The 25,506-nt window shown below is 39.4% G+C and overlaps 6 protein-coding genes and 1 non-coding gene across 10 annotated transcripts; 5 read left to right on the plus strand and 2 right to left on the minus strand.

The window, feature by feature from the left end:
* Nucleotides 1-11,791: 11,791 nt before the first annotated feature.
* On the minus strand, nt 11,792-12,617 carry LOC6032844 (general odorant-binding protein 67). The gene is made up of 4 exons (XM_001843327.2): nt 12,526-12,617; nt 12,295-12,468; nt 11,980-12,228; nt 11,792-11,925 (listed from the first exon to the last, which is right to left on the minus strand). Exons 1-4 carry the CDS (start codon nt 12,568-12,570, stop codon nt 11,818-11,820), a joined length of 576 nt encoding a protein of 191 aa, XP_001843379.2. The 5' UTR covers nt 12,571-12,617; the 3' UTR covers nt 11,792-11,817.
* LOC6032843 (general odorant-binding protein 67) lies at nt 12,503-13,739 on the plus strand. The gene is made up of 5 exons (XM_038265880.1): nt 12,503-12,645; nt 12,814-12,953; nt 13,017-13,193; nt 13,256-13,522; nt 13,580-13,739. The coding sequence occupies exons 2-5, from the start codon at nt 12,903-12,905 to the stop codon at nt 13,667-13,669; spliced, it is 585 nt and encodes a 194-aa protein (XP_038121808.1). The 5' UTR covers nt 12,503-12,645; nt 12,814-12,902; the 3' UTR covers nt 13,670-13,739.
* Nucleotides 13,740-16,813: 3,074 nt separating this feature from the next.
* Nucleotides 16,814-17,901, plus strand: LOC6032842. Of its 4 annotated transcripts, none has more exons than XM_038263318.1 (5): nt 16,814-16,875; nt 16,986-17,113; nt 17,177-17,353; nt 17,417-17,659; nt 17,723-17,901. In XM_038263318.1, exons 2-5 carry the CDS (start codon nt 17,066-17,068, stop codon nt 17,831-17,833), a joined length of 579 nt encoding a protein of 192 aa, XP_038119246.1. In that variant the 5' UTR covers nt 16,814-16,875; nt 16,986-17,065; the 3' UTR covers nt 17,834-17,901. The 4 variants fall into 4 exon arrangements, with proteins under 4 accessions (XP_038119246.1, XP_038119249.1, XP_038119248.1 ...); XM_038263321.1 differs by having other exon boundaries at nt 16,824-16,842; XM_038263320.1 differs by having other exon boundaries at nt 16,862-16,880.
* A 2,025-nt stretch (nt 17,902-19,926) lies between these two features.
* On the plus strand, nt 19,927-20,734 carry LOC6032841 (general odorant-binding protein 67). Its single transcript, XM_001843324.2, has 3 exons — nt 19,927-20,145; nt 20,214-20,492; nt 20,555-20,734. Exons 1-3 carry the CDS (start codon nt 19,927-19,929, stop codon nt 20,672-20,674), a joined length of 618 nt encoding a protein of 205 aa, XP_001843376.1. The 3' UTR covers nt 20,675-20,734.
* A 46-nt stretch (nt 20,735-20,780) lies between these two features.
* Nucleotides 20,781-23,845, minus strand: LOC6032839 (protein THEM6). Its single transcript, XM_038263317.1, has 6 exons — nt 23,763-23,845; nt 23,538-23,596; nt 22,781-23,414; nt 21,396-21,610; nt 20,971-21,327; nt 20,781-20,906 (listed from the first exon to the last, which is right to left on the minus strand). The coding sequence occupies exons 3-5, from the start codon at nt 22,932-22,934 to the stop codon at nt 20,992-20,994; spliced, it is 705 nt and encodes a 234-aa protein (XP_038119245.1). The 5' UTR covers nt 22,935-23,414; nt 23,538-23,596; nt 23,763-23,845; the 3' UTR covers nt 20,781-20,906; nt 20,971-20,991.
* Trnav-aac lies at nt 21,963-22,035 on the plus strand. Its single transcript has one exon. It is a non-coding gene; the product is annotated as a tRNA-Val (tRNA).
* Nucleotides 23,846-24,115: 270 nt separating the features above from the next.
* Nucleotides 24,116-25,074, plus strand: LOC6032838. Its single transcript, XM_001843322.2, has 3 exons — nt 24,116-24,283; nt 24,338-24,460; nt 24,526-25,074. Exons 1-3 carry the CDS (start codon nt 24,188-24,190, stop codon nt 24,883-24,885), a joined length of 579 nt encoding a protein of 192 aa, XP_001843374.2. The 5' UTR covers nt 24,116-24,187; the 3' UTR covers nt 24,886-25,074.
* Nucleotides 25,075-25,506: the final 432 nt, after the last annotated feature.

A 25,506-nucleotide genomic window follows, 5' to 3' on the forward strand; every position in this document is an offset into this window, starting at 1 on the left:
TCCAGCATATGCAGCATGTAGGTTGTCCGTGTCCGTCCGTTTGTTCACTGTTTTGTCTGTGTTTTTTATGTGACAACTCTCCAAGATTGGCAGATTACTCGATTTCATTGAGCGATCTACTATTTTGATGGAGTCAATCCCGATAGAGTGTTCCATAGCTGTTGCGTGTTGAACCAATGCTGATTTTTCCTTCGCCCAGCTGATCTGTGGATCAGTGTTTGTGTAGCCCTGCTGTCTCAGTGTTTGTATCCTCTTGATGTCCGTTTTGTGTCCGGACATCCTCTGTTTCAGCTTTGTTGTTGTGAGCCCAATGTAGCATGCATCGCAATCATTACACGGGATGCTGTAGATCACGTTGCTTTGCTCTTGTATTGGTGTTTTGTCTTTCACTAGTGGCAGCAGTGTGTTGACTGTTTTGGTGTTCTTTGTAGCAATGTGTACGGTTGGATATTCCTTCTGCAGTGTTTTGGTTATCTGTTGTGTAAGTCCAACGATATTGGTGAGAGAGTAGAATGTTTTGTTGTTCCTTCATTCCCACTCTCTTCCATAGCTGTAACCGTCTCTTGCTGTGTTGTTGTCGTTGTTGCTCCCTCTTGTTCTGGAATCTGTTGTGTTTGTCCTAGCCTGTTCAGCACCCGACTGATTAACGACCTGGGATAGTCATTAGCAGCGAGATGTTTTCTTACGGTGTTTTTGATCTCCGATAAATCGATGTTCGTGGACAAAGTTTTCACTCTGTTGGCAAAGTTGAACGCAACATTCATTTTGTGGTGTAGAGGGTGACAAGAGTGGAAATTAAGGAAGCGACCCGAAGCGATGGGTTTTATGTACCACTCCGTGCGGATTGTTTGGTCTTCCCTTCTGATCAGCGTCATGTCTAGGAACGGTAATCGACAATTTTGTTCTACTTCCACAGTAAATTGAATGTGTTCGTTTTGCTGGTTGAATATCCCTTGCACGTAGTCGATCTTGTTGGCTGGCAGAGCAAGGAAAAGGTCATCAACATATTTCCGGATGATTTCAACTGGGAAATCCAAGCTTTCAATGGCACGATCAAGCAGACATTCGGTGACCCAGTCGGATACTACAGGGGATACTGGATTGCCCATCGCAGTTCCAAACTGTTGAACGTAGTATTCCCCATTAAAGGAGAAGTAACTACAGTCGATGCAGAATTCTACAAACTCGCAAAACAGACTTTTGCAGATTTCTGTGTGCGGTTGTATCTCAGCCCAGCGACTTTTTATGCTGCTGATTAGCTATGGAAGAGAGTGGGAATGAAGGAACAACAAAAACATTCTACTCTCTCACCAATATCGTTGGACTTACACAACAGATAACCAAAACACTGCAGAAGGAATATCCAACCGTACACATTGCTACAAAGAACACCAAAACAGTCAACACACTGCTGCCACTAGTGAAAGACAAAACACCAATACAAGAGCAAAGCAACGTGATCTACAGCATCCCGTGTAATGATTGCGATGCATGCTACATTGGGCTCACAACAACAAAGCTGAAACAGAGGATGTCCGGACACAAAACGGACATCAAGAGGATACAAACACTGAGACAGCAGGGCTACACAAACACTGATCCACAGATCAGCTGGGCGAAGGAAAATCAGCATTGGTTCAACACGCAACAGCTATGGAACACTCTATCGGGATTGACTCCGTCAAAATAGTAGATCGCTCAATGAAATCGAGTAATCTGCCAATCTTGGAGAGTTGTCACATAAAAACACAGACAAAACAGTGAACAAACGGACGGACACGGACAACCTACATGCTGCATATGCTGGAATTTTACATGAAATTAAAAACATCAAAACAAAAAGGAATGCTAACCAAAACAAACCAAATAAAAACAACACAAACAGTAGGGACAACACACATACTAACACATAATGTTTACATAACACACACAATAGTCGTTTTTTTTTTTTTTTCACTTGTACTGCCATCTTAAAAAGTTGGCGCGCCGAATGAGAAGTGTGATAATTTTCTGGTGCTACCGTATTGTGGTTCGAGTCGAAATCTCCATGGGACGAGCGAATCTTGGAGAGTGGCCAGACTCGCAAGCGTGTGAGTACACGGAAACAAAAGTGATGCTAATTTTGGCTAATTAAAATTTACCCTTTATTAGTATTTCCCACCACCTGACAGTTGAGTGCTTGGAAAAGTACCAACAGACGAAAAGCACCTTCTTTTCGGTAAGATTCTTTGTAATTATGTTGTGCCCAATTTTACCACCAAATAAATTTTAGATTCCTTGAAAAAGGTTCTATATGAACCGAAACGTCGGAGAAGAAAGCAAACTGGTGTTTGATTTTACCAAGTGACCGAAAGCCGAAACGTAATCTAAAATAATTGTAACGGTCGTGAAAAACTACAATGTCAGTTTTCGTAATTTCTTTATGTGATTTTGAAAATCGTGAAGTTTGACACCAATATTGCCCATATTCATACGGTGCCGCCAATATCCGCTCAAAGGAACATCACCGGGGGAACCCGGACCAATTTGGATTGTGGCCAGTCCACTCACTATGTCCATTTTCGTAATTTCCATATGTGATTTTGAAAACCGTGAAGTTTGACACCAATATTGCCCATATTCATACGGTGCCGCCAATATCCGCTCAACGGAACATCCCCGGGGGAACCCGGATCAATCCGGGTTCTGGCCAGTCCGTTTAAAATGTCAATTTCGTAATTTCTTTATGTGATTTTGAAAATCGTGAAGTTTGACACCAATATTGCCCATATTCATACGGTGCCGCCAATATCCGCTCAACGGAACATCCCCGGGGGAACCCGGACCAATTCGGATTGTGGCCATTCCACTCACAATGTCCATTTTCGTAATTTTCATATGTTATATTGAAAATCGTGAAGTTCGACACCAATATTGCCCATATTCATACGGTGCCGTCAATGTCCGCTCAACGGAACATCCCGGGGGAACCCGGACCAATTCGGATTGTGGCCAGTCCACTCACAATGTCCATTTTCGTGACTTCCATATGTGATTTTGAACATCGTGAAATTTAACACCAATATTGCCCATATCCATCGTTGCCGCCAATGTCCCTCCAACGGAACATCTTCCGGGGAACCCGGAACCATCCGGGTTCTGGCCAGTCCGTTTAAAATGTCAGTTTTCGTAATTTTCATATGTGATTTTGAAAATCGTGAAATTTAACACCAATATTGCCCATATCCATCGTTTCCGCCAATGTCCCTCCAACGGAACATCTTCCGGGGAACCCGGAACCATCCGGGTTCTGGCCAGTCCGTTTAAAATGTCAGTTTTCGTAATTTCCATATGTGATTTTGAAAATCGTGAAGTTTGACACCAATATTGCCCATATTCATACGGTGCCGCCAATATCCGCTCAAAGGAACATCCCTGGGGGAACCCGGACCAATTCGGATTGTGGCCAGTCCACTCACTATGTCCATTTTCGTAATTTTCACATGTGATTTTGAAAATCGTGAACTTTGACACCAAAATTGCCCATATTCATTCCGCCAATGTCTGCTTAACGGAACATCTTCGTGGAAACCCGGAACCATCCGGGTTGTGGCCAGTCCACTAAAAATGTCCATTTTCGAAATGTTCATATGCGATTTAAAAAATCGTGAAGTTTGACACCAACACTGTCCATATTCATAGGTGCCGCCAATATCCTTTCAACGGAACATCCCCCGGGGAACCTGGGCCAATCCGGGTTGTGGCCAGTACAATGAAAATGTCCATCATCAATGTCCAGTTCCGTGGAACCATAAAAAAACCATTAAAAAAAATCTTGATTTTCCTTTCACTTCAAGCAGATGTCAAATATTTGTGCGCGCTACTAGTGGGCGACTAAATTTGGTCACCCGCTGTTCACCGAGGGTCGAGCTGCTATTTTATGAGCGCGTTTGTGAGCGACCGGTGTGGGGATGAGTGATGGTGGAGCGCTTCCAAATCCTTACTGCGCGCGCCCGGTGGAGATGGTCTTAGGTCCTTTTCGGTACTGGGACCTGGTTAGGACCGAGTCGGCATTTGTAATTACATTTGACTTAATAATTACAGAGGATCTTGTCTGTAAATGTTAGTGGGAGGGGAGCCGATTACCCGCGGCCTACTCGGGGTTAGTAGGGAAGGGATTTATGTTAAAGACAAGGCGTGGGAAGGGAAGGGGGATTGTGTAGGGGTCTTAGTTGGCTCTGCTGGCCTTTGCTTTTGTCCTCAGCCGCAACTCGGTGCCCAGCTGCTGGGGCGTTCTTGCTTTGCTTCCGGTGAAAACCAGAAACGACGGCTTTGTGTGAAGGCGAGTTAAACTAACTGAAGGAAAACTAACTGAAGGAAAACTAAAACGGTGCCTGATTTGATTTGGCCTGATTCTCGGTTGATTTTGACGAAGAACTTCGTCTTAGGGCTCTATACAGGGTAGCAATCCAAAATTTCCAAATGAAACCGAAAAATGAAACGCCTTCCCCAAGCAAAGGGGAAAATCACAGAAGCAGCGCGGCCGACGGTTTTGATATAAATATAAACGCCACCCCCTCCACAGCATTAGTTTAGTCGGTGGTCTACCACCGAAGCGAGAGGAGCTCAGCTCTTCTCGCGAGCGCCAGCCTTCTCTCTTCCCTACAAAACCACGGGAAATTTGAAAGCTGGCTTCAGTCGGTGGTCTACCACCGAAGCGAGAGGAGCTCAGCTCCTCTCGCAAGCGCCACCAAGCGCTTGGCAGTAGTGGCCACCACCTGGAGGCCCCGGGGATGTTTCGATAAGGGAACATTTGCGGAACCATAAGAGTTGGGGCAATATGGGTATCAAACTTAAGGGATTTTGATACTGGACATGAAATTTGACATTTTGGCAGTAATGGCCGCAACCTAGAGTGGCCGGAGGCCCCGGGGATGTTCCGATAAGGGTACATTTGCGGAACCATAAAAGTTGGGGCAATATAAGTATCAAACTTGAGGGTTTTTGATACTGGACATGAAATTTGTAGTGGCCGCAATCCGGAGTGACCGGAGCCCTCGGGGGTGTTCCGATGAGGGGACATTTGCGGAACCATAAGAGTTGGAGCAATATGGGTATCAAACTTCAGGGTTTTTGATACTGGACATGAAATTTGAAATTGGCGGAACCATAAGAGTTGGGGCAATAATGGTTTAAAAATGTAGCTGCTCCTCTGTGATGTTGCTGCACGGTTACGCAAAACGGAAATGAAATTAAATCCAGCCTCGGAATAGAGTTATCTACGTGCGTATGTATTGCGTGTACGTACACGAAAAAGATTGAGGTTAAATTTTGTACAGTCCAGCAAAACAAATGGCGTGCTAGTGTGCGTGAGAGCGGGCTTAGATAACTCTATCAGAATCACCTCGAAATTTACGAGCGATTACATATGTGTGTGTGTGAGTGTAAGCGCGTGCAGTCCAAAATCTCAGCCTGCTGCGCCCCACTTCAGCTCATAATTTTTGGATCGTCGTCGAGGCCACATCAGCTGCAGCAGAAGAGGGCGCAGAAGGCGAAAATTTCCTAGGCAGCCCAACGGACAAACAACGAAGAACAACCGCTGCACCGCAGAGAAGCAAACCACAGGCCAAGGTTCCGAAGGAGAGAGGAAACCGGCCAAGCCCGCGGCCCGTCCGCTGGTTGACGAAACGAATCTGGCCGCCATCACCCCGAAGGATCGGAACTTCGGAACGAATCGCCACTGCAGACCATCGGGAAAGAAGAAGAGCAGCTCCTCCACCATCGCAAGTGTAACGGACAAGAAGCAAAAGCCCCGCCGCAAGTAGCACTTAGGAACGTGGTGCTGATGCAGGTTGACCCAGACCAAAGCCATGGACATCTTCCTCAACGTTGACCGGAGAAGCGGCCTGAATGAAGCACTACACCTCGCGGAAGATTTGATAAACAAACGGCCCTTTTCAGGGCCACCAAATATCTCACGAAAGAGTTGTTCCTTCAAAATTTCCCTCTAAGAATGTTCCCTAAAAATTTTAAAAAAGATCGAATAAAAATCATTTCACCACAGAATTAGCAGAGGTAGAATGTCATACGCGCTGTGTGTGTGTGTGTGTGTGTGTGTGTGTGTGTGTGTGTGTGTGTGTGTGTGTGTGTGTGTGTGTGTGTGTGTGTGAGCACGGAGAGGGAAAAATCGCCTGCTGCAAAAATGCACAAGTCAGAATAACTTTTTCGAAAATCGCCGATTGCTGGCAACAGCCTTCAAAAAACACTGGCTCAGAAAAAGCCCCATCGAAACGACGTTGAACGCTTCAACTTTATTCTCAGCTCAAGCATCTCCGCCGTCAGGTATTCCCGGTTTGGTTGACTCGTCCGACCGGGAACTGCGGCCCAGCTCGAGACTACCGTGTCTGTTTCTCGCCTTCACCTTTCCTCATTTGCTGACGCGTCGTCCCTTCCTCGTTGAAAGTCGAGAGTGAAATGATTACGAAAATGACAAATCGACCTATATTTATAGATTTTTGTTTTGGCATATCGCGGAACGATAAAATCTTGGTGGCGAATGCAGTAGGAAGGCAGAGAGAATGCAGTAGGAACGGCAAAATGAGGAAAAAATCTTGCGTGCTTGTGAAAAGAGGGGAAGTAATAGCGAAGTAGAAGTATAAAAATGCGTTCTACCCTTTCCTCTCCACTTAGTTGCCACCGAGATGCTGAACAAGTCGGGTCGGCTCATAATAACTATCTGAGCCGCAGACGCTTGAAGCAGCAGCAGCAGGGAGAGAGAGCCCCAAATTCTCTCTTCCGGAGAAGGATTTCTTCTGAAAAATTACCTTTATTTTCTAGAGAGAGAGAGAGAGAGAATCGGAGAGCAGCACCGAAGAGGGCAAATTGTGTGCGAATGCCGTAGAATGACACACCATACATACACACTCCCGTTTCATGGTACACGCTGATTGGGTTCGATGCGTCGAGTTTCCCTTCCACGGATGTTCGATTGATGTATCTAAATTCGTCACCTGAAAAGGCCATCAAAGACTGCGACCAACTACAGATACACCCGGGGACGAGCAAAACCGCCAGCGGAGGCAACTTTTAGGCAGTGGAGTAAAATCGTTTAACCTAGTAGACTGTGTGAAAATTGTTGTAGCCCTGTTGTATGGGTTAGTACAACGAATCTACTACGAGCTCGTGTAATTGGTCACGGCCCGGGATGCACAGCCGGGTCAGTCAGGAAGCTTCCCCCAATTCGTTCAAAGATTTTGTTTACGCCAGTGGTGGCCAAAACCTGGAGTGGCCGGTGCCCTCAAAGAAGGTTCCCCCGGGGCCTGGGGGGACATTTATAGAACCATACGAGTTGTGGCAATATGGGTATCAAAATTTATGGTTTTTGATACTGAACATGAAAATGGCCATTTCGACAGTGGTGGCCAAAACCTAGAGTGGCCGGTGCCCTCCAAGAAGGTTCCCCCGGGGCCCGGAGGGCCTTTTACAGAACCATATGAGTTTTGGCAATATGGGTATCAAAATTTATTATTATTGATACTGAACATGAAAATGGCCATTTCGACAGTGGTGGCCAAAACCTGGAGTGGCCGGTGATCTCAAAGCAGGTTCCCCCGGGGCCTGGGGGGACATTTACAGAACCATATGAGTTGTGGCAATATGGGTATCAAAATTCATGGTTTTTGATACTGAACATGAAAATGGCCATTTCGACAGTGGTGGCCAAAACCTAGAGTGGCCGGTGCCCTCAAAGAAGGTTCCCCCGGGGCCCGGAGGGCCTTTTACAGAACCATATGAGTTTTGGCAATATGGGTATCAAAATTCATGGTTTTTGATACTGAACATGATAATGGCCATTTCGGCAGTGGTGGCTAAAACCTGGAGTGGCCGGTGCCCTCAAAGCAGGTTCCACTTGGGCCCAGGGTAACATTAACCGAAACATACGGGTTGTTGCAATATGCACCCAAAGGAAAAATATATCTCAAAATCTGCAACAGTGGATTTGCTGCAGAAAATGTCACATTTTATAACATTTTATGCAGCAAGCCCCTAGATCATTTTTGCCCGCTTGTAAACATTTCAGCGATCTGCAGTTCTCACCAACACATATAATGCTGGCCCGTCCCCGAGCAACACTCTAAAGAGAAGCATATGTTGGTGCTCTTTCACTCACTTTTCGTCAAGCGTCCATGGCGCGGTGGTAGCGTGTCGGATCAAAAACCAAGAAGTTGGTGGTTCAATCCTCGATCTGTTAAGGGTTTTTGTAAAATACAAACAAAATGCCTTCGGTAATGTCGATAATTGTCGGTAACGGGCAAAATGTCATACCCCTATATCGCAAAAATGCATGAGGACAGATTTCATGCAGATTCTGATATACTTTCATGCCGCCATGTATCACAATCATGCGACCGCCGGTTGGGTGTGGGTATCAAAATTCATTGTTTTGATATTGAACCTGCAAATGGCCATTTCGACAGTAGTGGCTACAACCTGGAGTTGCCGGTGCCCTCATGGAAAGTTCACATTGGGGGAACATTTATGACAATTTTGCCGACAAATCTATGAAACAAAATACAATAATCTTATCCCACACCCAAACGAAAAATATATCTCAAAATCTGCAACAGTGAATTTGCTGCAGAAAATGTTATATTTTATTACATTTTTTGCAGCAAGCCCATAGATCATTTTTGCCCGCGTGTAAACACGTCAGCGATCTGCAGTTCTCACCAACACATAGAATGCTGGCGCGTCCCCGAGCAACAATCTAGAGAGAACATTATGTTCGCACTCTGTCCCTCACCATTCATCAAGCGTCCATGGCGCGGTGGTAGCGTGTCGGATCAGCAACCTAGAAGTTGATGGTTCAATCCTCGTTCTGTTAAGGTTTTTTTTCTGCAATGCAATCAATCTGCCGTCGGTAATGTCGATAATTGTCGGTAAAGGGCAAAAATGTCATACCCCTATATCGCAAAAAATGCATGAGGACAGTTTTCATGCAGATTCTGATATACTTTCATGCTGCCATGCATCAAAATCATGCGACCGCCGGTGACCGCCGGTCATTAACTTTTGTGTCCGAAGTTCTTCGTCATGATGGTTATGCCTGTAGCATTACCACTGCACCTTTTTTTTCACAACACTTTTATGTTGCAGGTTGGTGCGGTTGGAGTCGAAGAAGGCGCATATTTGAAATTTGATAGGTCGATCGCAACGAAATTATTTTTTAACAATCATAATCATCTTCAGATAAGTGGCTTATATTTTTCCAAACCAAGCAAATTGCTCGAGCCAAAACATGCTTTTTGAATTATTTTCATAATAAAAAATGTTTGCAAGATTTTTAATATCTATTTTCTCAATAAGTCTCAAATATTATCTAATCATTAATCTAAATCATAGGTATTAGCCCTATCTAAAAAATGATATTGAAAGAACTTTAAAGAATTTGTTAAGAACCCACTAAAATAAATAAATAAAATATATAATGAAATTATTCGCTCTACACCATTGCCTTGGCGTTCTCGATTGAGAGATTCCTTCAGATGAGAGATAAGTGTCCGATGGCTTGATTGTTGAGGCAAATGCAAACCTCTTTTTACACGTTAGCTTCCATCCACCACACCGGGATTCGAACTGACGACCTTTGGATTGTGAGTCCAACTGCCTACCAGTGACTCCACCGGGAAAGTACCCAGGGAGACGACTTATACACCTGGACTAAGCTTCCCCTTCCAACGGAAGGCGTGATCAGATAAATCTCATCTCGAAAAATACTACCGGGACCGTCTGGAATCGAACCATTAAAGCAAAGTAAAAAACGCAATGGTTATGAAACAGAAAAATTGCTGCCTTTGGGAATCGAACCTGGCTTATGTGAAACAAAATATTCATAACGGACCGACCCGCCAACCGTCTGAGCCAGTTGGACAGATTGAAACAAGCTTGTTAAATATGGTAAAACTTGAGGTTTGTTGAGACAACTAAGTTTCCTGACACATACTAGGCCACTACATAATTTGATAATTGAAATGATTTTGCATGCATACATATAACAATAAATGACATTTATAAAAAAATAAGCTAAACGTAAAAACTACATCATATAACATTTTCTGATTATAATAATTTTCAAACAAAAGAGACCAAATCGCAAGAACATTAGCTGGTTTTTTCACGCACAAATAAACCTTTGTTAATTATGCAAAATGGCCTCACATCAATTGCTTTTTTATTCTTTGTTCTACAATCGATCCTATTCTATATTCGATAATTAACAAAGAAATAATCATACGCTTTCGAAAGTGTTTGGTTTTAATTTGAAATTGTAATTCAACGAATATTTGCATTTATGTACTTCGCAAAAAATTGCAGAAAAAATTCATTGCACCATGGAAATGGCTTCACAAATTACCTACAACAAATCATTCTATTTCAAAATTACTAAATGGATATAATTTTACCTGGAAACTCGAACAACAGCCAAATATCCAATCAGGAAACACTATCAGGAAACACACTCAGGATCACAGCATGGATTACATAAACGGGAAACACAAAACACGGAACAAAATCACAACACACTAGCGCGCGCAAAAACGACTTAGTCGAAAAACACACCTTTGGGTTATGAAGATCAGGCAAACAGGATAATCATGTGCAACCCACCTTCCTACGATTTGAATGCATTTAGTTTTCTCTCTCCCGTTAAGTAGTGGTCTAGTATGTGTCAGGAAAAAAAGATATTGCACATATCGAATGTCAGAGTAACTCAAATTTTGAGTTACTCTGAGAAAATGAGTAAACTCCAGAAACTGATACTACCCAGGTTGCCGAAAAAATCCATTTTAAATATTAGCTCAAATAGCTCCAATCGCAGCGTAAAACTTACCAATCGATGGTATCGGGTTCAGTTCCCCAAATAATTGTTTTTGCCTTTTTGGTTTTTTGAGAACTCATTTTTTTAAAGGTATTAATCCTTGGGTGCAGTTAAAATTTAAATTTGTATCAGGTATCTTGAGAAATATTTTTTACAAACATATTTTATCCATTAAAACAAAAATGCAAACGAGTGGCAACAAGTACTTAAAATTTCATTTCACTCCCGTTTACACATACTTGGATTCTAATGTCTCTCCTCTCCTATCCACACATACATGAATGCTAATATCTCTTCTCTCTCGTTTACACATACTTGTGCATCCAAGTCCTTTATTTTTTAAATATGTGAGTTACTTTCATAAAATGGCGGATAATTGTCTTTGTTCATGATTGAATGCTGAAATCTCCTTTTGAGAATCTTGATGTCAGTTTATACAACAGAATAATAATAAAAAAAATGTGGCTATTAAAACAACATTAAAAAAGTGATCACCACGTAAATTCAAATTCAACTTATGTTTTGAATTCCACATAATAATACTTGATATGATAAATGATGTATCCCAACATGAAATGGTATAATTGTAAAATTTATTCTGATGTAAATTATGAAATCGATGTATTCCGTCTGGCCCTAAATGCTTTTGCTACTCGGCATATATGAGTTTCTAATTCTACAATTGCTTTTATTTTTCTTAATGCGACATCATAAAAGAGCTTCGATAGCTCAGTTGGTTAACGGGTAGCGCAACGCCAGCAATTTTAGCTAGGCTACCAGGCGTGAGTTCAATTCTCGCTATTAGTTTTTTTTTGTTGTGTTAGAAACAAAAATGTCTATATAAAATAACAAAATGCATTTAAAATTTGATTGATTTTTTATTGAACCACATAAAGTTGAAAAAATAACTTGCTGTAATTAGCAGCAATAAAATCGTTTGCTTTTAAACCAAAAGTAATTTACTTTGCTTCATCCTTAACAATAGCCATGAAGGGACATCCATTGTTTATTTTCCCTTTCAGTTCAGAACAATCGGCAGTGTCGGTCCACTTGGAGGCTGGGCAGTTCTACAAAATAAACAATTTAGTTAGTGCCTAATGCCGCGAAACCAACAACTTTACCTTGAAAATCTCAGACTCTACACAGTTCATCAGATAATACGGTGCAAAACCACACGTCGCCGGTTTGAGCAACTCGTGTTCAGGAATTTTAGACATTTTCTGATGGCAATCTTCAAACGCTTTCTCGACGACGGGCTTGAAATCAGCTTCTTTGCCAAGAGTCTTGACCAGCAGCTGCTTGAAGGCATCTTTGTCAACTGCATTGTTTTTTACCAGACCCAACTCTTTGGCCGTGCAGTCCGTAATACACTATGGAAGTATTGGAAGATTTTGGTGAGATCATAATAACAACTAAAACAGACAATGTCCTCGAACCTTATAAATTTCTTCCGCATTTCCAGTTGTGTTCGCTGATTTCACCAGTTGCGCAATACATTTTTCAATAACTGCTTCATCGACCACATCCGGAGTAGGGCAGCAATCATCAGAGCGCTTGGTAGTTTTCAGCATAAAGCACGTTGGGTCCGGTTTAGCACTATGAGCTGAAATCTGATTTCAACAATTTTAAGAAAACTAAAAAAACACCAAATCAAACGGAGAACTCACGTAGCTAACGAGGAATGAAAGAGCAATAATCCACGGATGGAACATTTTGGCTTTGGCTCGGATTTGATTCTCACTGGAAACTGTTCCTCGATTTAAAAATATTTGGACTTTTATAGTAAGGTAAGCTAAAATAATTTTAATCCACAAACATTAACTCATCAAGGGCACTTTTTGCAAACTTCCGGTGCAATGAGCCCAATTTCCAATGACATCATTTCTATGACTAAGCCATCACAAAAAGAGCAACCATTGTTGTCAAATATTGTTTTTTTTATGTTTTCCACGTAGATATGTTATTGAATCAACAGTTATAAATAAACAACGGAGTCAAAGTTGTAACTCAGATACCAAAGGTGTAGCAACGAAATATCATCAAAATGGCAAAATTCATCACCGCGCTGTTAACAACTGTGACCATGTTTATGGTGGTAATATAATTTTGAAAATAGATTTTTTTCCCAAAATATAAAAGTTTCAATTCCTAAATACAGGTACTAGCTCAACCCGAACCAGATAATCCCACGTGCTCTCAGGGAAACAAAAAAACTGTGAACGATTGTTGTAAAATGCCATCCATTGGAGAACAGGCTGTACTTAATCGATGCATGGCCGAAAATCCAAAACCAAAAACTCCTCCAACTCCTGGAACCAAGAAAACTGAGGGATGTGTACGTAAATTCTCAAACAGCAAATTAAAAACAAATAATCATCTAATAAATATTGTTTTCAGTGTGTTGCCCAATGTTTGCTGACTTCTGTGAATGCTTTCACAAACAATGCAATTGACAAGAATGCAGTTAAGCGAGCCCTCAAAACCACGATTGGCGCCGATCCCAACTTTGCCCCGTTGGTGGACGGAATCGTCGAACAGTGCCACAGTTCAGTATCGTCAAATGCCGCACTTAAAGCCACTCCCGTCCCGGCTAGCCCCGGTCGAGCCGGTTGCAGTTTCTTGCCAGAAGCGTTTGTCAACTGCGTTGGCTCAACATTTGTCCAGGTATTCATTTCTTAAATTTATTTTGAGTAAATAACATGAAAATCGTGATAATTTCAGAAATGCCCTACCGCAGCTTGGACGAATAATAATGACTGCAATCAATTGAAGCAAAAGCTAGCCTCAGGCTGCTCACTTGCTTCATTGTAACAGATTGTAACATAACAAACGTTTGTAATAATAAACGCAATATATCATCTGCAATTCATAAACGTGCAAACATTTTATTTCATGATGAAAGCCATACCTTAAAAGAAAAGAAACAAAGCACATAGAAGTTAAATCCAGATGATAACACTGAGCCTAAAAATTTACCATCATATTGAAAATTTCTACTTTGGCAATTTCATCATTTTGTAATAAATATAATTTCTGCTGCCTCAAAGTACATACTCTCTTGGTTTTATTACATTTTACACCTGCTAAATAAATCATTCCATTGATTTTAGGCATAAATTGGCTAATAAATGTCAAATAAAAACATTTTTCAGGATATCAATAAGATAAAGAAATTATGTCAACGGTATACAACCATTAATAATTCAAAGCTATAACAATATGTACGTTTTGCGTCTCATACGCTAAACGAGCACAACGTCGATGCTTTGTTTTTCTATTGGGCTTTCTTGCGTTCTTTCTTTAAATCCATATGGTCTCGAACAATAGGATGGACATGCAGACTTGAAGTTTTTTTAGATGCCATTGGTTGATATATTTATATTGGACCAATAGTAGCTCGTCAAATTAAAAATTTGAGCTATTTTCGTAAAACTACATAACCCTTAGAAAAATAAACAACACTTATCTGCCCATAATTGAAGATTCGGCTATTATGTCAAATCAAGTATTCCGAGAGAAACGAGTTTTTTTGTTCTTCACCAAATCTTCGCCACGGCACTTTAAAGGGGGTTGGGATATTAGCCGATTGGGTTTCCGCATCGGCAGTCAAAACCAAACAACATTTCAGTGAAATTCGAATTTCAGAAGATGCGTTGCAGCATCTTCTACCACATGGAGCAAAAATCTCAATTGAGCCAAAAGTTGATAATAGTCGGGTCCTTTTAATGATGGACAAAATATAAAACAGCAGCATGTAAAAATCTAGTGGGCGTAATCAAAATTGTTTTGTCAATAAAAAATTCTAAACCCTTGTTACAAGATCGCTATTAATTACGGTATTTAAATATTAAGAAAAATAATGCCTGCAATTATGGTACATATTATTGAATAGTTAACTCTTTTTAACAAACGTTGAACCCTTTGAATCGGATTTTTAAGTAAGGCCGTTACAAATATGTTTTGAAGTTTATATCTCTCTACTCTGGCCATTAATATCAATGTTATTAATATGAGTCATTCCATGTCAAATGAGTACACTTTTGGACTCCACCTTCACCGATTTGGACCAAACTTGGAGGGAACGTTTATCTATTGATAGTTAACAGAAATCCCAAGTTTGATGCTGATTGGACCATCCCTTAATTTTTGGCATCGCCCTCTTTTTTGACGATTTTCTTAAAACCTTTTTTTTTCTTTTAATCATAACTTTGCAAATATTTGAGCAAAAGACTTTCTACAGGTTGCATTTACTGGAAAATTGTCCAAGGAATTCAATAATAGAAAATTCTGTTTTGAACCAATTCCTAATATTTTTATTAATTTTATTTTATCACCATCGTGTTTCCTGGTCAATTTTACATAATAATCAATGTAGACCTCATATGAATTATTGGCAAGATACAGCGATTTTACTGAAAAAAGTTTGATTTTAAGCAGCACTCGGAAATACATGGTGTACTTTTCAACAAAAAGGGATGAATCCTGCATAGTTCGGTTTTTATATGTGAGAAACTTATTTCGGATGTGAATTCATAGGATAGAGTGCAGCGCAAAATCAAACTTTTTCAGTAAAATCGCTGTATCTCGCCAATAGTTCATTTTAGTTTGAGGTCTACATTGATAATTGTGTAAAATTGTCCGGGGAACACAATGGTGATCAAATAAAACAAATAAAAATATAAAGAACAGGTCAAAACTGAATTTTAATACTTAAAACATTAAAATATAATATAAGTGGGCATTTAAGGGTTAAAATTTTATTTTTATCGAATTCCTTGGACAATTTTCTATAAAATGCAACCTGTAGAAAGTCTTTTGCTCAAATAGTTGCAAAGTTATGATTAAAAGAAAAAATATTTGAATTTGATATTTGAATGAAAAAAGTTCTTTTAAAATGCATTTTACACCTGCTCAGATGTATAGCAATCATTAGTTTTCAAAATTACTAAGCATTGACGATTTTTTATTCGTCGAAAAAACAATTATTGCAGAATTAAGTCAATAAGTAAACCTTTACCCAGTTCCTGAGGGGAACACCCTTGGAGATTATCGGGGCCGGCATTTATAAAGCGGATTCAGTGGCAGTTTTTAACCCAACTAACATATTAAGGTAAATGATAACATACCATATGTCGCCTTGCTAAGGTGATTGGTGCCTTCCTTGCATTCATACACCACACAGCCTCAAAAAAGTGTATGAATAACAATTCTTTATCAAAATATCTGAGTCCGGCCCTAGGTCCGGCCTCAAAAAAGTGAATTAAAAACACTAAAGTACTTATAACTTTTGATAGGGTTTTCAGATCTTCAATCTTTTGGGCTTATTGGAAAGGTCTTTTGATTATCTATCCAACGATGGGTCGCATGATAGATCCGGACAACTTTTTCATCAGCATATTTGAGATCCGGCCTCAAAAAAGTGTATAATTAACACTTAAGTGCTCATAACTTTTTTGGGGTTGTCAGATCTTCTATCTTTTGAACGCGTTGGAAAGGTATTTCAAATACCTTTCTAACAATATATACCATGATGGGTTTTCTTACAAAAACCACCCTTTTTTACAATATTTCAAACTCTAGCCAAATCGTTTTTTAGCATAACTTTTGAAATGCTTTTCTAAACTTTTATATATTAACTAGGGTCTTGTGGGACCCCAAGACGGATCGAATGAGGCTAAAACGGTCCAAATCGGTTCAGCCAGCCCGGAGATAATCGTGTGCATATTTTTCGGGGCACGGACTCACATCCAGACACACGCACAGACATTTATTCAGAATTTGATTCTGAGTCGATTGGTATACGTGAAGGTGGGTCTAAGAGGTCGAATAAAGAAGTTCATTTTTCGAGTGATTTTATAGCCTTTCCTCATTGAGGTGAGGAAGGCAAAACTGACAAGTTGGGGACATTCATGACTTCCATGACGATAATTGCTATCGAAAAAATGCCAAACCTGACAACATCAAACGCCAAGTCACTACGATAGGTTCGAACCACACTTAATAAAAATAGCTAGAAGGCATAGTAGAATAATGTATATTTTCATCCAAAACCAAATAATCTAATTATAGATGTGCTGTTTTTCTTACTATCTCACCAATTTCACGGTCTGCGTTTTTCGGTGTTCAGTTTCATTTATATAGCCATTTCCAGAATCAGAAGTTGTATTGTAAAACCAACAGCCAAAGCATCACCACCCAGCATCAACCATGAAGGCGACATCGGTTTTGATAGTGGCTACAAATTTGATTGTGCTTGTAAAAAGATCATGTTTTAAGCTATGAACTAAACGGTAATCAAAAATAATTCCTTCGCTTCAGATTTCAGCTCAGCAATTCAAACCGGAATGCTTCCCACCACCAAACACCAAAAACCCTCGCGAATGCTGTGAGGTTCCGAACGTAATGCCATCTCGGGAGATTTTCACATCGTGCATGCAGAAATTTCCAATGCCCATGACGCCACCGACACCTGGAACTCCACCCCCAGGTGCTAATGTAAGTATCACGTTGAATCAACCTAAAAATGGAAAATATTTATTCAAACATCTTCTCGGACAGTGTATCGCCCAGTGTATTCTCGAACAGCTCGGTATGATGACGAACGGAGCCATCAGCAAGGATGCGGCCAAGTCCAAGGTGTCTTCACTGGTTGGCTCTTCCGCCGAATGGCAAACGGTGGCCCAAGGTGCCGTTGAATCCTGTTTCACGAAAGCTTCAGCCGTAGGATCCCAGAAAGACAGCAGCGGTTGCAATGTCATCGCGGGAGAATTTTTCGAATGTCTGCCCACCGCGATGTTTAAGGTGAAGACATCGCTATGACCGATGGTGAGCTTGTTTGACTAAATTTTATTTTATTTTTTTCAGAGCTGCCCAAAATCATTCTGGACTGCAAATCCCGAGTGTGAACAACAAAAGGCCCATTTGGAAAAAGGATGTCCCATCATGTCCCTGATGAAAGGTCCTCCACAGCTTTAATTCAGCCAGAGTTATAACAAACACAGAAATGTTACAAATATAATACATAAATATTAATTTCATCAGAATATCGTTTTTTTTCCTTCATCACGCAAGTTTTAATTACATTTGACTAAAAGTCTACCAATACTTCATAGTTTATTTATGTTCTGCATAGGAAATAGTTTTACAGCTGGAACGAATTTTTGTCGACATCGTTTTTAAAAATATGATTCTATTTTGAAGAGTAACAAATATTTCAAGACATATTGTTCTGATGATTCAAAAAAGCCTTGTAGGAACATGGGGTGTTTAAAAACTTGTTCACATTTAAACATTTCTCATTTGCTCCTATGAATTGACATTCCTAAAATTATTATTTACAATAATAATTTTTAAATCATAGGTAATTTACTATTAAACTCACCAGTATAAGATTTTTACTTATACAATCCAAGAAAGGCAACATATCAATATCATAGATGTCCTCGGATAGTTTAGGAATCCAGAAAAGGCAACCTTGAGATGCTGCCCAATATTTTGGTATCAAGGCTAGTCCCATCATTAGCGAATCAAAGCTGGTGAACATTGTTTCATCAATTTTCTCCAGAATTTCTCTAAAAGTACAGTTTAAGGTGCTCTGTGTGTACAAAAAATACAAAAAAATAATCAAAAAATACTGTTCAACTAAGATAAATCCAACTTACCAAAGCAGACTCATTTGAAAATGATTCGATGCACTTAGTGGGAAAAGGTAAAGGAATGTTGCAACACTCAGAAATGTTCACATTTGACGGTGATGTCGAACAATTTCCCGCATGATCCATAGAATAGTAACTGAATTCATCTGCTGACGAGACTGGAGAGAGAACGGCATGGTGGAACAATGCCACAGTGACAAACAGTACAATCATGGCCAAAAGCAACTGAAGTTGAACTAGCTATTCAATTTCGACACTTTACAATTTTATTGTGGTTTGAAAATGACAAAATGATTACTTAACGAGCGATGGCAATGCTCATCAACTGGTTATTTTATTCAGATTTGTGCATGATTTGATGATTCATGAAATTGATAAATAATGTGCAACTTTTTTAAAGATACTATCGAAGATCGAAAAAAGTTTATAGATTATATACAAAACTAACTGTATTCAATCTCAATTAAATGCAATTTTAGTAGGCCGATGCAAATATTTTTCAAAGTTTTTGACCCTCGGCTAGGGACAAAAACTTTGGGGTCGAGGAAGGGGGGGTTTTCAGCGAAAAAAACAATTTGCATATTTAGACAATTCATTCAAATTCAACATATTTTTGAAGTACCCAATCATGCTAAAAGGAATGATAAACGCATGATATGCAATTTAAATTGATTTCAGTTGATTTCACTAAAGTTTTCTTTAAAATTTTGAACTTTTGTGAAAAAATATTTGTTTTGCCCCCTGATTTTTCGAGCTGACTTCAAAGGAGAGGGGGGGGGGGTGACAAAAATTTTATTTATAGTTTATAACAGCCTTAGACAAGTGCACAGTTTATTTCAAATTTACCCTCCTCTTGCAACGCACACTTCAAAATTATCCCAAAATTATCTGGGAGCTATTGAATAAATTGTATCCGAAAAAGAACAAAATCTTTGAAAAAAAATCCAATCAATTAAACCTGATGGTTCACCTATAAATATTCAAGAAAATTTGGATTTGACATTTAGATTCAAAATTATAAGGCTATTGCATAACTAACCATGCCTAAAAAGTATTGTGAAATTTAAATAATCTTGAAATGAAACAAAAAACAGGTTCGACATGTAAAATCATGAAAAAAAAGTTTGAAAATGAATTCCATCAAAAACACTGAAAAGCAAAGCGAACCGATAAGTATTTTGGAAAATAATGCGTATTTAATGACAGGAATATGAAAGTAAAAAAAAACCCTTGAAAAATATCCTTCATGCTCCATAGGAAACATTTTAATTTGGTGTCAATTACACATTAGCAGCCTGTTTTAATGACTTTAAAATTGATATCTCCAGCATATAAATAAGCGTAAAACCATTCAGTATTCAGTACAAGTGTGATATTCACTAAATTAACTCCCAAAGTTCTTAATCCAACAAAATGAAGTCAACCACACTTTCAGTTTTAGTGCTTTTAACTATTGTCAAGCTAACTCTAGCTGCAGAGCAAAACGTTCCAGCAAGTTGTCTGAACAAGAAGTTCAAAATTGATCCGTTTTACTGCTGTCCAACTCCGAAGCTGCTGAATCCTACCATCGTGAAACAATGCCTGGAACTCTTCCCAGCTCCAAAGGACGACAAGGACCAAGTCAAACCGGATGTAAGTTTTCGTTGACACTAGGTGACAATAATGTAAGTCATAACGAGGAAATTTGTCTCATTTCAAAGTGCATGTCGGAGTGCGTGATGAACCGAACTGGAATTTTCAACCGCAAAAAAGGCGTTAATGATGAGAAAGCGATGGACACCTTCGTGGAAAAGCTGGAAGATAAAGTTTGGGTCGGTGTCGTTGAAAATGCTGTAACCGATTGTTTGGAGCAAAGTGAAACCAGACGTGCCTCGTTTGAAGCCGACACCAAGCAGCTGCAGAAAAGATTCAAAAATGACCGCATCTGCAGCCCCGCTGCCGGATTCATCATGGAATGTGTGCACGTGTCTGTTTATAAGGTAAAGTTGATAACAAACAAAAAAAAAACTATTTGTTTCACTAACTGGTCATCCACTTCCAGAACTGTCCGGATAAAAAGTTTGCGAAAAATGAGACTGAATGCCTTGAAATCAAGAAACATTTGACCCAATGTCCATTCTACACCATCTTTGATCAAAAGCCAACGCCCAAGAAAAATTAGGCGGATCAAAATTCAAAAATAATCTTTTAAGTTTTGGGTGATGGGTAAATAAACAGCATGGAAAAACAAGTTAATGATAATTTCAAATGAAAGAAACTCAATTTCAAAACATAATTTAAAATTTGATGGTTTTATTCCAACAGAATCAACAATAAGAAAGTCTAAGAAAAGCTGTGTTCATCTTTGTCTCGTTTTGTTGTGGTAAAAAGCAGGATAGCACACAGTTCAAATCCTGAAAGAGGAAACATTACCTAAATAAAGTTAGTCTTTTCATTAATTTACTAGTTTCACCCTACCTGTGAGTCAATAAAATCTGATCAACATCCACTGCGTAAGCAAGCACTAGAAATGTCGTTCCATTCAAGCCACTTGGCCACTTCCGGGGGTATTTCCGGTTTCAATTTTGCAGCATATTCGACGCAAGTGGTCACAGTCGTAACATTTCCACCACTTTCGATGCCATTCTCGAGCTTTTCCAGACACTCGGTCGAACTAGTCGCGGTCTCGATGGGCTTCAGCAGCGTCGCCATGACGTCCTCTACGGAACACTGAATGACCCGTTGTCGGCACAACGCGATACAGTGGATAAAGCCATCCGTACGACCGATGAATCGGTGCTCCATGAAAATTGACTGATTGTCCCAGTATACGATCTGTATTGATAAAATGAAAAGAAACATTTTTTTTTGGCATAGGTAATCATTGATCAAGAATAACTTACCCTAGAACTGATAGTAAAACGAGTAAATGGACGAATAAATCTTCGATAGCGAATGGTTGTTGCTCCCTGAACCACCGATCCGCCCTTGCTGAGGATTGTCCGCCAGAGAAGTGTCCTTTCGTAAAAGTCAACCCGAGCAAAGTCTACCTCGCGCAGGTAACGAGCATTATTCATGTGGTATAATAACGTGTCGACGTCATTTGTAAGGCATAAACCTGGAAAAAGAACAAAAAAACAATTAGTTTTGATCAACGCAACTGTAATGACAACTAAAGTGTTTGGAAGAAATCTCAACAAATAAAAAACAAAATAGAAGATAAACCGCGGACTCTGAGGCAACATTCGAAAACATCGTACAATTTATTGTTTCACCAGCATTTTTGCTTATTTTCAGCACAGAATGCGAAATAAGAGTATTGGGTAATTACAAAGTATTATCAGAATGCAACGCCCTTTTCAAATGCTGGCCCAACATTAATTCCAATCCAGTAACGAGTGTATTGCATAGTGCAAGTTGTGAGAAAACAAAATCAACGCTTTTTCTTTGTTAAGGCGTTTTAATCACTTGTTTCCGTGGTGTAGTGGTTATCACATCCGCCTAACACGCGTAAGGCCCCCGGTTCGATCCCGGGCGGAAACAACGGTTTTTTTTATTTCTTTGCAACAAATTCGCAAGACAATTTCTTTCATAGCTATAAACAAATAATGGTTGTAAAATTTTAATTAAAGGGATGAATTGTCTTATTGTGGCAAATATGAGCTCGGTAGGACGAAATCAAGAGCTATCGTAGTAAAATTCATTTTATGTGTGATTTTGTATGGTCACTTTTTCATAAAGTAACGAAAGTAATTTTTACGATTTATGCCAACATCATAACCGACCATTTTTTTATATCTCGTGATGGAGATATAAATTTTGAACAATTAAAATACGTGTTTTTCGATAAATTACAGCCTGAAATGGGGATATTTGGTTTCAAAGGGACTTTTATGTAAAATTTGATGACGCTTTATTTGATGACATACCCAAAATTTCGAAAAATTGTCTTTATCAGAAAAAAAGGCAGAAATAGTTTTACAACCGCTGCCAATTTGTGTTATTCTTATTACTGTTGTTTTTGAAATATCTTTAGAAGGGAAAATGTACTTTTGAAATCTGCAATAATCGAGAAGTTATTATTTTTAAATTAAGTTTTTTTTTGTAATATTGCAGGATTATTTTATAGATTGAGTCAATGTTTTTTAAAGTTGTAGGGCAGAGAAATACAAAAAATGATTTATAATATTTTTTTTACTATTTCATATGAAATACATATAATTGATTCCACGTATCGATCTACTTCCGAAAATATAAAATTATGTTAAGACTTGAACACCAAACTCACCACAAACCGTAGCAGTTTCCAGGATGTGCATTCGTTTCTTGATGTACCGCGCTGCAATTACACAAAGGCACATCCGCAGGAAGTAGTGCAACTCAAATAGCGCGTACAGGGCCACAATCACCCCGAGTACAATTCCTATCACAGTGCACCACATTTTCAAACCACTAGGTGTTTGTATCGATTTTCCACCAGTAGTTCCGGCCAACGATTACGTTGCGGTGACTTTTGTTAAGTAACAGTTTGACCGGGCTTCAATCAATCCAGGATTATCTACATCCAAAATTTCCATCTAGCCACTTTGATTTGTTCCTTTTGCAACATTGAAAAATCGATTTCAAGGCAGCACCGTGAAATGAAATCAGCTGATTTGCACCAAAGTCACTCTACTCTTGGCCTTGGCTTTCCGCTACTTTTGAGGAAATCTTTGTAATGCGCTGACTTTATTGGATTTTTGTTTCACATATAAGATGCCTGTTGCCATCTGAATTATCTTAACTTCTGCAACAACAAAAAACGCTCGATTTCTCTCAAAGTGACAACTTCCTTAACACTACTTTACTCCCAAAATATGTGCTGATTGTTTTGGCACTCAAACCGCATGCGCAGGAATTGGTCCTCCATCGGGATGTATCGTCTACTCAGTAAAAAAAAGTTAGTTGGTGAAGGTTATTAATTATTTTTTTGAGTCATACGCCTCTTGACTCAATTCATGCTTTAAAAGTAAAATGTAATTATATTTTTAGTTAAAATTACATACTTTTTTAATTTTTTTACTGGTTTAGCATAACGCTGTCAGGCTTTTGCGGCAGAACGAAGCTGTAAGCATAAATAATTCAAGACAACTGAGGTTATTTTTTGTCTAATGACTGCAGCCATCGCAAAAAGAAGCGATAAGTACTACTAAATAGAGTAACACAAAAATAAATTATTTGATTTTTAATGAACTATTTTCAAATAAACAACTTATGTAAATTATACCTACCTCTAATACATCCGATGCTGTTCAGTTTTCAAATGAGTAACACCTGTTATTGAAGTTATGGCGTTTGATTGATTTATCAAGTGTGGGTCTCGTGGCGCAGGGGTAGCGGCTTCGGCTGCCGATCCCGATGATGCTATGAGACGCGGGTTCGATTCCCGCCTTATCCACTGAGCTTCTATCGGATGGTGAAGTAAAACGTCGGTCCCGGTTTCTCCTGTCTCGTCAGAGGCGCTGGAGCAGAAATCCCACGTTAGAGGAAGGCCATGCCCCGGGGGGCGTAGTGCCAATAGTTTCGTTTTTCAAGTGCTGTGACAGTTGATGAGAGGTTGACTGGTTGGTACCTCCCACTTACTCCCATTTTTATATAAAATGGTATCGAACAGAGATTATGTTGTAATTTGCAATTTAGTAAATCTAGCAGTAAGATGTTCCGTAACAGCATCGCCGTTTTTATTTTCATTTTAAGTGTAACTATTTGTATGACTACAAATCCATGTTCGGAAGGACCACAAGTGGAAAAGGTAAGACATTGTAAATCCATGATGATCAAAATGAATTTATATTTTCATTTTCAGAACCCATTAGAATGTTGTGCTTTGCCAGATCTGGTAGAACCCTCCATAATGATGAACTGCTTCAGTAAATGGGGAGAGCAAACGAAACGGCAATCCAAAATGGACGGAATTCCACGTGGATGTGTGAGTTAAAATTTGATACATTTTCAAAACTCGATTCATCTTTTCTTTCACATGATCAACAACAGTGTGTTGCCGAATGTGCTACAAACGCAACAAAACTCGTTAAAAATGGAAAAATCAATCGTAAGGAAACCCAAAAAATATTTTTGGCCTCATCGAAGAACAATCCCCAATGGCATTCGATAGTGAAGGACACGCTGGACGAATGTTTTGCAGAAGCTGATGCCAATAAGGAAGAAATTGAGGCCGGTGCCAAGTTGAAACCTAGCTACAAGGGCGAAAAGATTTGCCACCCAATCTCGGGTCACATTATTCGGTGCATGAGGATGAAAATGTTCAACAAGTGCCCGGGAAATGTTTTTCAAGAGAATAACCAAGATTGCATGAAGTTGAGGCAGTACCACGCCAAGTGTCCACTGAATTGATTTCGCATAAAGCTGTCACTATTGTATACAAATCAGTACACCAATTCACGATCACAACAGAGTTAGTAGTGTAATAAACCAACTTACACAAGCGGCTTGTCACGCAATGATAATTGTTTGTGCGTGACGGTCAGCAATCACAGTATAATTCAATAAAATAATAGTTTAGAAAATATTTGAAAATATCTACCAAGTGCTGGACATTTATTTCCAAATTTACATTAAGACCCAAAGTGTGTATTCAAATGCTAACGCTAACGTATAATTTAAAAAATTAGCACCATGATTATGATTGTCATCTGATATTATCTTTAAACAATGAAAGAGTTGGAGGTACCTCGATAGCCATGATCATGACTTGGTCACCATGATAATGGAAATTTGGTCTCGTTACGTTTCCAACTAACGATGTCAAATATAGCAAATGATGACAAATATGATTACTCACCTCTGGGACGAACTCGTTGACAACTTCGAGTTTATGTAAATTGTAGTAAGGTACTAACCGCAATTTTTAATTAAATTATTAAAATTTAGGCAATGTTTTAAAAGGTTATGGGTGTTCAACATCTAACATATTCAGCCATTTGCACTAAACTATAATCACGAGTTTGAGGTTTG

The sequence above is a fragment of the Culex quinquefasciatus genome, chromosome 3 (assembly GCF_015732765.1).
Source record: "Culex quinquefasciatus strain JHB chromosome 3, VPISU_Cqui_1.0_pri_paternal, whole genome shotgun sequence".
In the NCBI taxonomy this organism is placed as follows: Eukaryota; Metazoa; Arthropoda; class Insecta; order Diptera; family Culicidae; genus Culex; species Culex quinquefasciatus.